This window comes from Palaemon carinicauda, chromosome 18 (genome assembly GCF_036898095.1).
Source record: "Palaemon carinicauda isolate YSFRI2023 chromosome 18, ASM3689809v2, whole genome shotgun sequence".
Lineage (NCBI taxonomy): Eukaryota > Metazoa > Arthropoda > Malacostraca > Decapoda > Palaemonidae > Palaemon > Palaemon carinicauda.
Window position 1 is genome coordinate 22,478,557 of NC_090742.1, and position 13,531 is coordinate 22,492,087.

Genomic DNA, 13,531 nt, shown 5'->3' on the forward strand with positions numbered 1-13,531 from the left:
CCTACAAGTACTGAGCCTAAAACCCAAATATTCTTCCTTCATTCCAAAACTTCTGTTATTGTCATTGTTGATACACTTTTTATTATGAAAAAGGAAACTTCCAAAGAAACTAATACCTTCACATGAAAAAAAATATTGAATAATGGTAAAAACACTAAAATAAGAAAATAAGGAATAATTATAGAAAATAACCTTTGTTTTGTTAGATTAGTTTGATACTGTAAATGTAAATGGATTTACAGGAGGGATAAGCAATGTCCAATTGCAAAGATTTAGCTAAAAAATTTGCGATCTGTGAGTTTCCCTTGGTAGATTTGAAATGAAAACCTAAGGACTTCTCCAAAATGAAGAGATGCACTTTAATGTTATACATTATTGAAAATGCTTCCACATGTTTCCTGAGGGACACTACAATACGATGATCCAGTGTCATTATGCAAAACACGTATTTGCAACATAATTTTAAACTGTAATTCATACAGAAAAGTTTTCCTCAAGAAACAAAGTGACCTAAAAATTCTTGTGATTTTTTATACAAATTGTACGCAATGAAATGAGACACGAACATCTGAAATCTAAATGTTCTGTATTGTAGGGATGATATACTGTACATTACGAGCAATGGGGCTACAATGTTATGTATTATGCATAAGGATCTGGATTAAAGATAATTCATTTCCTTTGATAGAGAACCAAGAGTACATTATTGGAATTCTCGACTGAAAAATACCTAATATAGCTTGGTGATGGGATTCTGGCAAAAATAATTTCGCATCGGTACTCCAGACCCTTCTTCTATTTCTTTCTTCCACCCCATAGATGCAATATTTCTAGAGCAGTTGATTTAAGATATTTAGGATATTTTAATTTATATTTAAGTTTCAGTACTCTATGTAGTATATTTATGTTACCAGAACAACGAATCGGTTAAGGAAACAGAGGTGCCGTTACATATCCATATGTTAGTTCCACAGCAGACCAATTATTTCTCGGAACATCAATTCACGAGACTGCAAGGAAGAAGACCCGGTCTTGCTGCTAATTTAATGTGACTATATCTTACAGTTTAATCATGGCAAAGAATTTGAAGAAATTGAACGAATCTTTACACCCAAATGTGCTCGTCAAGTTCTTCACCAAGCAGGAACAGTAAGTTTAGATTATTCATTTTGAATTAGAGTAACCAAGTTTAGATGAGATGGGCTTGATTGGTCTTAGGCCCTTCTACCCAATGTTTGCCTTATTTCACTTTAAATCCTTCTTTTGTGCTTCTGAAACGAGTCTTTAGCCTCCTATTCTAACCTAGACGGGGATTTGGATCTATTTAAGCTTAGACTATGCTTATTCTATCAATCCTTGCTTTCGTGTTTTGGTGGGCCTAAAACGTGAATGCCAGTCCCAGTAAGCTAACATGTCCAAGGCGTGTATAGGTTTGCTCGTTATCCTATGATGCTCCAACTCTTTAACCCTCTTCTGTACCTCATTTCGCCGTTTTCTTTCTTCAATCCTGCCATTCAAATTCTTTTCACTTAACTCCCAGTGGAACTGAAGGGTGTCTCTCTAGCTGCACATTGAATGTGCAATCTTGATCCTAGTGCCAGGTTATGTGCATTGGTCTAGTCCAACGGTTTGATAGCCGCGTAGGTGAATATTTTAATGCTATATTTATTATGTAATAAATCTCTTAGTTCAAAGGATTTTTGTTCTGCCGTGGCTCTCTTCACTTACAATTTAGCATCATCTTACTGTTTTTCTGTGTTGACAAATGGTATATGTATGTGCTGCGCATACCAACTACGTTTGCAAGTATTTTGACACGGACTACGTCAGGTTATATGACAAAAAATTATAAATCCATACAATCCTTCATTGTATAATACGAGATTTTTGGTGATCAAACTATTCTGAAGAAGTATTTTAATTGTTTCATTCTACCGTGTTCTGTCTGGTCTGAAGCTGCTGATTCTCATTTTAAGTTGTTGGACATGAACTTGCTGTCTATTAAATTTCTTATTTCTGATTTAGATATTAAGCTCAGGCACCGTTGTTCCATTAGTTTGTCGCATAAGTTTTTTCATAATTCTGACCAATCTTTACATAAGATCTTCCCGGACAGTACCGCATGTTCGTAATACCAGGTATGCAGTTAATAAATAGTCAGGCCTTCTCCATCATGAGGCTCGATACTACACAGTATTCGAGATGTTGAAGTTTTATTCCAGCTGTGACCAAGTTGTGGAATGATCCTAATTGGGTTGTTGAATTGGTAGATCTTCAAAAGTTCAAACTTGCAGCAAATGTTTTTATGTTGACCAGGCTAACATAAGTCTCTTTTTATAGTTTATATATGAAAGATCTGTTTTAATTTTGTTACTGTTCAAATATTATATTTTAATTGTTCATTATTTCTCATATATTTTTCCCAATTTTCTTTCCTCACCGAGGCTAATTTTGCCTGTTAGAGCCCTTGGACTTAAAGCATCCTGATTTTCCAACTAGGTTTGTCACTTAGGTTATAATGATGATAATAATCGCTTATTTAGGCTATGCTGTAATCTTCTCTATATCCTGTATTCAAGTGCAGAAATATCAAGCACCTGGGAGTAACAAACCGTGATAACAATTACCAACAAATTGAAATCACTTGAAGAATAAACTTATTCATTATATGAAAGCCTGAAGCACCCAGAAGAGTAAAAACTTTGATAAACTATACATCTATATTAAAATCAGTTTTAACCAATGGAAATGAATCTTGGACACGTAAACCTAAAAACCAGAGGCCAGGTTCAAGCAGCTGAAATGGATGTGTTGAGATTGATAAAGGGTGTGACAAGGCTAGGTAGATCAAGAAATGAAGACAGACGGAGGGAACTGGAAGTGGAAGATATTTTTAAACTTATTGAGAAGGGACAATTGTGCGGTTACAGCCATGGGAAAAGATTGAAAGATTTTAGATACCCCAGGAAATATCTTGAATGGATATCAGAGGGAACAAGACCTGGTGGTAGGCCAAAAATAAGATGGAAGGAAAATGTATATGTAATTTGAGTAGGGTATTTTGTTGTTGGAGATTGAGAGAGTTGGACTATTTGAAGACAGGCAGCAGTGAAGGTAAATCCTTAGGTAGAATGACTGACAAGCTAGTTAGTTTACATGGTATTTGGTGAGAAAGTTAACAAATATATGTAGAAGCCTTTGTATATCGGCGGCCCAGGCCTCTTGCATGCATAGAAAATGGGAATTTTGTTCCTTTTTTTCAAGTCGTTCGTAGCCGTGACTATTGTACTGCAAACCCTTTACTTCATTAAGTGTACTGTATTTTTGTGTAAATCGGTCTGCTGAATGAACATTATTTAATCGCTCTCTGGGTTTTGCTCAGCTGTGGCTAGTTTCACTCTCAGTTTAACATTATTTCACTGGTTTTTGTTCTGGCAGGCAGTACATTGATGTGCTGGGCACACCACCCATGTGGGCTAGTATTTTGGCATTACTGTATTTTAATTATCTAATCACCGAGTAAAACTGCTTTGTTCCATAACTGAAATACAAACCACGCTATTTACATGGGGTAATTACTTCGGCATAGCTGAACGACAAGCCATAAAAGTATTAACGAGGGTTTCCTACCCCACCGCTAGTTAGCGGGGGGTAGGGAGGGGTAGCTAGCTACCCCCCCCCCCCCTCACACACACCGGTGAAAGGCTCACTTTACTTTTGGCTCGGAGAGGCGACAGACCTGTCTGCGCTCTCCTCGTTTTTGACTGCCATAATTTTGTTTGCTTTCTCTTTTCAGTGTGTGTGTGAAGTTGGCCTCTATTACTCATCATGCGTACGTGGCCTGGACTTTCTGGCTGCCCTTGTGGTACCTTTATGTTGGCCTAGGACACGGATCCTCACTTCTTATGCCCTCAGTGTGATAGGTCTAATGTATGTATTGAGTGTAGGGAGTGGTCTACCTCCCAGTGGGAGAGGTTTGCCCGGCGACGCAAGAAGAAGGCTAAAAGGGATCTTTCTCCTTCAGAGGTTTCTCGGAAGAGAGAAAATCCCAAGACGACTTCTTCCGTAGCCCTATTCTCCTCCGAAGCTCCCACTCGAGCGGCCTCTCCCGAGAGGCTGGCGAATGGTAGCGTAGACCGCAGTGCTGTTAACCGATCCCGTGGTGAGGGAGAGGTAGTTGCCTACCATAGCGAGGCAGCTGCCCCTCCTCCCCCGGAGGAGCGATATGTGTCTAATAATGATCTTTTGCAGCTTTGGGCTTCCTTGGGGCTACAGGGTTCGCTCTCCAAGGAAGCTCTGTTTGACATGATCAAAGTGGGTGCGGCCGTCAAACAATCGCCAACTTCAGCGGAGATAGATCCTCTGTCTGTGGTTGACGTTGTGGTGACGGAAACATCCCGTGGGTCTAGCCAAACGTCCGTTCCTGTGGCTGAGGTAGCTGAAGGCTTAGACTTCCCCTCCGAACATTCTTCGAGGGAGGAGCTAAGTCCCACGGTCTCTCCTGCCGGTGTTTCTTCCTCTCGGGGGAGTTCACTAACAGAGACTCCTCTTCGGAGGCCCATCGATGGTCAGCTTGCTGATCCCACGGCCCCTCGTGGGCGTATAAGGCGGAAGGCTCGTCCTCCCCTTTGCCATAGAGGCCTTCTTTCCCCTTTCAAGGGCGTTTAGAGGCGCCTCTTCGGCTCCTCGTCACCACATTCCTCTGCGGAGGAGACGACTTGCCGTTCTCCTGTCCTGCCAGCTACCAACCTAGACCTCTCCAGGGATCGTTCGCGATCCCCTTCGGAGGATGGCCGTCCTTCGCGACATTGTGATCTGCCGCCCAGACCAACCACGTCCACAGCTCCTGATGCGCTTGACGCGCCTCCTGATACTGGCATTACGCAGTCCCCGGGGCTGAAGGGTCTTGAGCGCAAAACTGCGCCTCTTGCCCTCCAGCGCCAGGCAACGCCTGAGCGCTCGCATGCTGATGTTCTTGCTGTTCCTGACTTAGCGCCTCGGCGCTCACCCTCAGGCGTTCGCGCCTCTGTTCCTGTTATGCGCCAGGGTCCCCCTGCGCGCCCACGCCCTTCGGCGCCCTCCAGAAGTTTCTGAGGTAGCGCGTCAGCGCTCACCTGCGCATACGCGCCCAGTTCCTGATACGGCGCTTCAGCGCTCACCTGCGCATACGCGCCCACCGGTGCCCCAGAGGCCACCTGCGCCACCGCGCCCATCAGCAGTTCCTGAGATAGCGCGTCAGCGCTCACCTGCGCATACGCGCCCAGTTGCTGACAAGGCATTCCTGCGCTCACCTGTGCATACGCGTCCACCGGTGCCCCAGCGGCCTCCAGCACCTCGGCTCCCTCCAGTTCCTGCTTCATCGCGCGCGGTCCAAGAGGCACCTAAGCTGGCGCACAGGCGCCCACAGGTTCCTACGGACTCGTTGCGCTCGTCTGGGGAGACGCGCGGTTCCAGCTCCAGCGCCCTCGCGTTGCTACATCCCAGCGCGTCGCCCAGGAGGCTCCCAAGTTAGCGCACAGGCGCTCACGGCCGCCTCTGGGCTCTCCCTCCAGACCGTGCGAGCTTGCATCTGATGCTACCGCGCACGACGCTCCAGTAAGCCCTGTTCCCGCTACACGCCCCGTTATTTAAGGCGACTAAGGTTGCCCCTCAGCGAACACCAGAACGTTATCACCAAACAGCGCGCCCTGCGAGGCCGCCGCAACAACGCACTCCGGTGCGACCGTATCCTGATACTCGCCATGCGCGCCCAGGATCGCCGGCGCGACTAACGCGTCCACAGGCGAGTATGCCGGTCTTACCCGACCAGCGCCAACCGCCGCGCCAACGGTCCATCCAGGTCGCTCGCGACCCTGCTCCAGCGCTAACGCGCCCTCGGCCGGTTCTTCCGGACACGCGCTCAGGCGCCCCCGTTATCTCGCGTCCTTCGGGGCCGCACTAGATCGCTGCGCGTTCGGCCGCCTCCTGCTCCAGCTCCTGCTCGCCATACGCACTCACCATCGCCTACGCGCTCTAGCGACCACGTTCCCGCTTCAGCTGCTGCGCTCTCACGCACCCGCGCTTTCGCCAGCGCGCCATCGCTCCTGAATCCCTGCCTACGCGCCACCGCGCCCGCCCCTGCCCGCACGGGTGCGTGCGCTTGCTAGTTTCCAGTATCGCGCCAACCATTCACGCGCGATCCTGACCAGGGCCCAGCTTACGAGTCCCAGCGCGAGCGCCGCCAGGCGGACTCCTCGTCGTCGCGTTCCCCTCCCCGCAAGCGCTGACCAGCGCGCTCGCCGGAGGAGGGGCGCTTCCCGGACAGGTCTAGGGACCCTTCTTTTTCTGCCCTGCAGGCGAACCCTCGTTTGTCGACTCCTCCTAGCGATCCCTTGATCCCCTTACCTTGCGCGACAAGGTGGCAGCAACTCGGGGCGGATGCCTGGACGGTCTCCGTGATCTCTCTAGGTTATCGCGTCCCGTTCACAGACACTCTACCTCCCCTGACAGCGAATCCAGTGTCGTTGAGCTCTTTGCCATGGGTTCAGCAAAGGGGCAGGCCCTCCGGGCCGAAGTCCAGACCATGTTGGAGAAGGATGCTCTCCAGGAGGTTGTAGACTGGTCTCCAGGCTTCTACAGTCGACTCTTTCTTGTGAGAAAGGCGTCTGGAGGCTGGAGACCAGTCATCGATCTCTCGACCCTGAACGGGTTTGTCAAGCAGACTCCGTTCAGCATGAAGACGGCAGACACGGTCAGACTTGCAGTGAGACCTCGAGACTTCATGTGCACACTGGACCTGAAGGACGCGTACTTCCAGATCCCAATCCATCCGTCTTCAAGGAGGTACCTGCGATTTTGCCTAGACAACAAGATCTACCAGTTCAAGGTGCTGTGTTTCGGTCTCTCCACAGCTCCTCAGGTGTTCACCAGAGTATTCACCATCAGCTCTTCGTGGGCCCACAGGATCGGCATCCGTCTCTTTCGTTATCTGGATGACTGGCTAATCCTGGCGGACTCGGAGGCAACCCTTCTTTGCCACCGAGACAGACTCCTCGAAGTTTGCCAGGATCTGGGGATCGTGGTAAATCTCGAGAAGTCCTCCCTGCAGCCCTCTCAGAAACTGGTATATCTAGGCATGGTCATAGACACCAATCTCCACAAAGCCTTCCCATCAGACGAAAGGATAGCAAGGCTGAGGAAGGTTGCGAGACCTTTCCTCAATCGAGAAGAACTCCCAGCCCAATCATGGGTGCGTCTCCTCAGCCACCTCTCCTCCCTGAACCGTCTCGTTCCCAACAGTCGCCTCAGAATGAGATCCCTCCAGTGGCGACTCAAGTCTCGGTGGAGTCAAGGACACGACTCCCTGGACACCTTGATCCCGATGGGACCTGCGGAACGGCCGGACCTCAGTTGGTGGGTGGCAGACGAGAATCTACGAAAGGGAGTGGATTTTCTCGTCCCTTCCCCAGATTTGATGCTGTTTTCGGACGCATCAAACAAAGGGTGGGGGCCCCACGTTCTGAGCAACAGGACCTCAGGCCTGTGGTCAGAATCAGAAAAGTACCTTCACATAAACCTGCCAGAAATGAAGGCCGTGTTCCTGGCACTTCAGAAGTTCCACCAAGTCCTGGCGGGCCACTCTGTGGTGGCGATGAGCGACAATACCACAGTTGTGGCTTATATCAACGAGCTGGGAGGTACCTTTTCGAAACAGCTATCCCATCTTGCAGTAGAGATCCTGAGATGGTCAGAAGTCCACTCGATCTCACTAGCGGCTCGCTTCATTCCAGGCAAAAGGAATGTGCTCGCCGACAGTCTGAGCAGAGCGACACAGATAGTGAGTACCGAGTAATCTTTGGATCCTCAGATAGCCAACAAAGTCCTGACTTTGTGGGGTTCCCCGATGGTGGATCTGTTCACTACGGCGCTGAACACCAAGCTCCCGCTGTACTGCTCCCCAGTCCCGGACCCCAAGGCTCTCTGGCCGGATGCCTTCCAACAATGGTGGTACAACGTCGATGTGTACGCCTTTCCCCGTTCTGTCTGATGAGGAGGGTACTCAACAAGACCAGAACATCGGTCAATCTCTCGATGACCTTGATAGCTCCGCTATGGCATCATGCAGAGTGGTTCCCGGACCTTCAGCAGCTCCTCATGGAGATCCCGAGGGAGCTCCCTCCACGTCGCGAGCTACTCAAACAACCACACTCCAACATCTACCACAAAGCCGTAGCTTCGCTTCGACTTCATGCCTGGAGACTATCCAGCATCTCCTCACAGAGAGAGGATTTTCGCAGCAAGTTGCGAACAGGATGTCTGGCCACCTGCGCAAGTCATCCGCAGGAGTCTACCAGGCGAAGTGGCGAGTGTTCTGTGGTTGGTGCCGTGGAAGGGGTATCTCTCCCCTCGATGCCACTTTACCAGCAATAGCGGAGTTCCTCGTTTACCTGCGGGAAGAAATGCGCCTTTCAGTCTCGGCAGTGAAAGGCTATCGCTCAGCCTCAAGTCTTGCCTTCAGGCTCAAAGGAATGGACATTTCCTCCTCGCTGGAACTGTCTCCTCATACGGAGTTACGAACTTACCTGCCCTCAGTCGGAAGTGAGACCTCCTCCTTGGAACGTGGTTCGAGTTCTCAGTTCTCTTAAGAGACCTCCTGACGAACCATTACGCCAGAATTCTGATCGCCACCTTACCTGGAAGACGGTGTTCCTGCTAGCTTTGGCCTCGGCCAAGCGAGTCAGCGAACTTCATGGTCTCTCCTACGACGTCGCCCATTCAAGGGGATGGGGGGAGGTAACGTTCAGCTTCGTCCCTGAGTTTGTTGCCAAGACTCAGAACCCGGGAGTGCCGGACCCTAGGTTCGACTCCTTCCAGGTTTCGAGTCTCCGTTCTGTAACAGATGACCCAGACCATCCCCTACTGTGCCCAGTGAGGAGCCTGAGGTTGTATCTTAAAAGAACAGCTGCAGTCCGCCCCCAGGTGTGAGCCTTGTTCGTGAGCACCGGGGAGACAAAGAGGAGGGTCACCATGAATACCATCTCAGCCTGGATTCGCAAGGTAATTCATCTGGCCTTGAATCCTGACCCTCCTCCATCACGTTGCCCTAGGGCACATGACGTCAGGGGCGTGGCTACGTCCCTGGCCTTCAAGAAGAACTTTTCGGTGACGCAGGTCCTGCAAGCTGGGGTGTGGAAGCGTCAGACCACCTTCACGGCCGACTACCTGCAAGACGTGACACACAGGAGGCTTGATACGTTCTCTATCGGCCCTGTGGTGGCTGCACAACAGCTGGTCTAACCTCAGGCTCCTTATTGGACAAGTAGCAGAGGGTTGAGGGCATTGTTACCCGGTTTTAGTCTGTGTGAATGAAAAGATCTGTCTGGCCCTTTTCTTTTCTTCATCCTCTCCTGGGTCCTTTGCACAGCTGTGCAAAGGACCTCGAACCTCTGCAGGTAAACCATGCTCCCTTGTGTTCCTAGTATTAAGTTGTAATACTGTCATGTCCCCATACCCTGACGAGGAGGTATTGGGAGAGTCCTAGCCTAGATTTCCATCTGAAGAACTCAAGGTCAACTTCCTAGGACAAGTCACTGCTCACCTTCACACAGCTTACGTAGGCCGCAGCAGTCTCACAACTGCCTGCAAGGAGCAGGGGCCCCCTCAACCCATGAGTTCTTTCAAACTCGGGTTCGGGGTCCCCGGGATAGCCAAAGCCAGTATGGCAGGGTACTTACCACCCTTCCTAAGGGTTAAGTCATCCCATGTAAATAGCGTGGTTTGTATTTCAGTTACGGAACAAATGACAAATTCGTAGATAATTTGTATTTTTCCTAACTACACAAACCTTAGCTATTTACAGTTATGTGCCCGCCAGCCCTGTCCCCCAAGATAAGTCCTACCTCTAAGTAAAGTGAGCCTTTCACCGGTGTATGTGAGGGGGGGGGGGGTAGCTAGCTACCCCTCCCTAGCGGTGGGGTAGGAAACCCTCGTTAAAACTTTTATGGCTCGTTGTTCAGCTACGCCGAAGTAATTACCCCATGTAAATAGCTAAGGTTTGTATAGTTAGGAAAAATACAAATTATCTACAAATTTGTCATTTTTGCTACGCCTAAGCTTGCTTCACTCGTAATTATTATTATTACTACCTAAGTTACAACTCTAGTTGGAAGAGCAAGAAGCTATAAACCAAAGGGCTCCAACAGGGATAAATAGCCCAGTGAGGAAAGGAAATAAAGAAATAAATAAACGATATAAGAAGTAATGACAAAATTAAAATAAGATATTTAAAAAAAATTATTGACAACATAAAACAGATATTTGATATATAAACTATAAAAGAACTTATGTAAGCCAGTTCAACATAAAAGAATTTGCTGCGAGTTTGAACTTTTGAAGTTCTACTGATTCAACTCCCCGATTATTAAGATCATTCTACAACTTGGTCACAGTTGGAATAAAACTTCTGGAGTACTGTTTACTGTAGTATTGAGCCTCATGATGGAGAACGCATGACTATTAAAATTAACTGCATACCTATTATTACAAACAGGATGGTACAGTCTGGGAAGATTTGAATGTAGAGGATGGTCAGAATTATGAAAAATCTTATGCAACATGCATAACAAACTAATTGAACAATGGTGCCAGAGATTAATATCTAGATCAGGAATAAGAAATTTAATAGACCGTAGGTTCCTGTCCAACAAATTAAGATGAGAATCAGCAGCTGAAAACCAGACAGGAGAACAATACTCGAAACAAGGTAAAATAAAAGAATTAAACATTATTTTACTGTTCCATCGTTCGAGACTCCTCACAGGGAACCCTTGGTCCCTTTCTCTTCAGGAGTTTTTCCTAACAGTACCACTGTCATCAAACACGATCTGAACGTTGCAAATCTCTAATTACCAGAACACCGATTGCCAATTTCTAGCTCATCTTCCGTCAATGAGAAATCATCAACTTACTGATTGCTAGATCACCATTTGCTGATCGCTAGCTCATCTCTCTCTGATCATTGACCTCCAGTCTCGCCAATTGCTAACGACCGCAAGTCAATAACCAGTCATCAGCTTGCTGATCACTAGATCGCGGATGGGCAGCTCGTCTTTCTTCTATCATCTACCTCAGCTTGTTGATCTCTGACTCTCCAATCGTCAGCTTGCTGATCTCTAGCTCACCGATCATCAGTTCGCTATCAAGCGCTGATCATCAGTGGCTCACTGATCACCAACTGATGATCATTAAACCATTCTGCTGTCTCAGGGCTCTCCAAGCCGATCACCAACTCATTAATCGCCAACCTTCCTTGGCTGACTGACCAGACAGCCTTCATCTGCCTGTCAGTTACCATCTTCAGCTCACAGATCGTCAATTCACCAATCATCGGTAGTTCACCGCTCACTAGCAGTTCGTCACTCAGACTTACTAGTCGACCTCTATTGTTGTTCCCTAGATCGGAAGGCATACAACACATATCTGGCTACTCGCCTTTCGCCTTCACACCTATCTACTAAAGCGATTGGCAAGTGATCGACAGCCCCCATCAGCGGCTTGTCGACAGGTGACTACTCACGAGCACTCTCCAGCTGCACAGGAACCACGATGCTCGGCCGTTAACCATTGATTAACTTTCGCCAGACCGATGCTGTTCTAAGGAATAGCATCAATCCCATCAGGGCGCATGGTAGGGTTAAGCGTTGCCTTACTTCTATCAGTTCTCTCCCAGGGAAGAATCCTTACATAGGGTATCGCGTCCCATCCTTTCCGCCATGAGTCAAGACCCCAGCATCAACAATCTCCCGTGCGAAAGGATCCGCAAGGGGCTGTCCCTTTGGGTCGATGTCCACACCATGTTGGAGTAGTTTGGACAAGGGCTAAGACCACAGGTCTTCATTTGCACGCTGGACCTAAAGGACGCATACTTCCAGGCCCAAACCATCCATCTTCTAGGAGGGATTGAAGATTTAGTGTAGACAAACAAGAAACACCTGTTCAGGGCACTGTGCTTCGATCTTTTCACAGCACCCACCCTGGACTCACAGGATTGTCTTCTGTCTTCTCCATTTCTGGATGACTGACTGAACTTAGCAGACACGATGGCAACTTTGTGTTAGCACCAGAACTTCTGAAGTCTTTTTACCGAGAACGGGTGATCATGGTAAACCTTTGGAAGTCTTCCCTACTTCCCTCTCAGAAAACTGGTATACTGTATCTGGGAATTATTATAGACACCAGTCTCTACAAAACCTTCTCATCAAAGACAGGCGTAGAAGAGTCACAAGACACTGTCTCAAAATGAGAAGAATTCAGAGGCCAGAGTGAATATTTTTTTCTTGGACACCTTTCATCTCTGGCCTGTTTAGCCTCCAACGGCCGCCTCAATATTCTGTCTCTCCAGTGGCGGCTTGAGTCTGATTGGAATCAGGCATTCAATTCCCCTGACGTTCTGATCCCCATGGGACCAGAAGTTTGGAGGAACCTCAAGGGATGGGTCTCAGTCGAGAATCTTCGGAGTGGTATAACCTTCTCATCCTTCCGCACCCGTCAGACTTGATGCTGTGCTTAGACACATCAAAAGAAAGGAGGAGGGACCATAGTGCTGCACCACACGACCTCAGGCCTTTGGACAGTCCAAAAGTATCTTCACTTAATCTCTTAAGAGATGAAGGCCAACTTTCCGGTCCTTCAACAGCCTCATCAGTTCCTAACAGGCCACTCAGTGGTGTGATGAACGACAACACCACATAAGGGCTCACATCAACAAGCTAGAAGGAACTTGCTTGCAGCCTCTTCCCATATAACACTATAATTATTAAGATGGGACAATGTCCGCTCAGTACCACTATCAGCCCGCTTCATTCCAGACTAGAGAAATGTGTTTGCCGACAATCTGTGCATAGCATCTCAGAAAAGGTATACCAAATGGTCTTTGGATCACCTTGTACCCGACAAAGTCCCAACTAAATGGGGTTCTCCAACGATGGATCTGTTCGCAACGCCCCTGAACCTCAGGTTTCCGCTGCTCCCCAGTGCTAGACCCCAAGGCTCTCCGGCAAGAAGCATGCCAATAACGGTGGGTACAATAACGACGTTTACATCTCATCCCTGTTTTTGTCTGAAGAGAAGGGTACTCAAGAAGGCTAGAACATCAGTCAGTCTCTCAATGGCTCTCATGGCTCCGCTATGGCATTACGCAGAACGGTTTCCAAACCTTCTGCAGCTCCTGATAGAGCCTCTAAGAGAACCCTCTCCACGTCACAGACAACCGCACTTCGACATCTACCACAAGCTATACTGTAGCTTTGCTATGATTGTATGCCTGGAGACTACCCAGTATCTCCTCTCTCACAGAGGCTTTTTGGAATAAGTTGTGAAAAGGTTGTCTAGATATCTGAGGAATTCCTCAGCATCAGTCTACCAGGCAAAGTATAACGTCTTCTGTGGTTGGTGTCATTGGAAAGCGTATCTCTCCACTTGATACCTCTATTCCAGCCATAGCGGAATCCTTGAGTACATGCAGGAGGAAAAGACACCCCCTCATCGCTAGATC

The 13,531-nt window shown here is 48.1% G+C and overlaps 1 protein-coding gene across 1 annotated transcript in view; it reads left to right on the forward strand.

The window, feature by feature from the left end:
* Positions 1 to 987: 987 nt before the first annotated feature.
* Positions 988 to 13,531, forward strand: part of LOC137657707 (ribosome biogenesis protein WDR12 homolog) — a 72,648-nt gene continuing 60,104 nt past the window's right edge. The window contains exon 1 of the mRNA XM_068392129.1: positions 988 to 1,149. Within this exon, the coding sequence (XP_068248230.1) occupies positions 1,073 to 1,149 (77 nt within the window). The 5' untranslated portion in view covers positions 988 to 1,072. The remainder of the gene's footprint in view (positions 1,150 to 13,531) is intronic.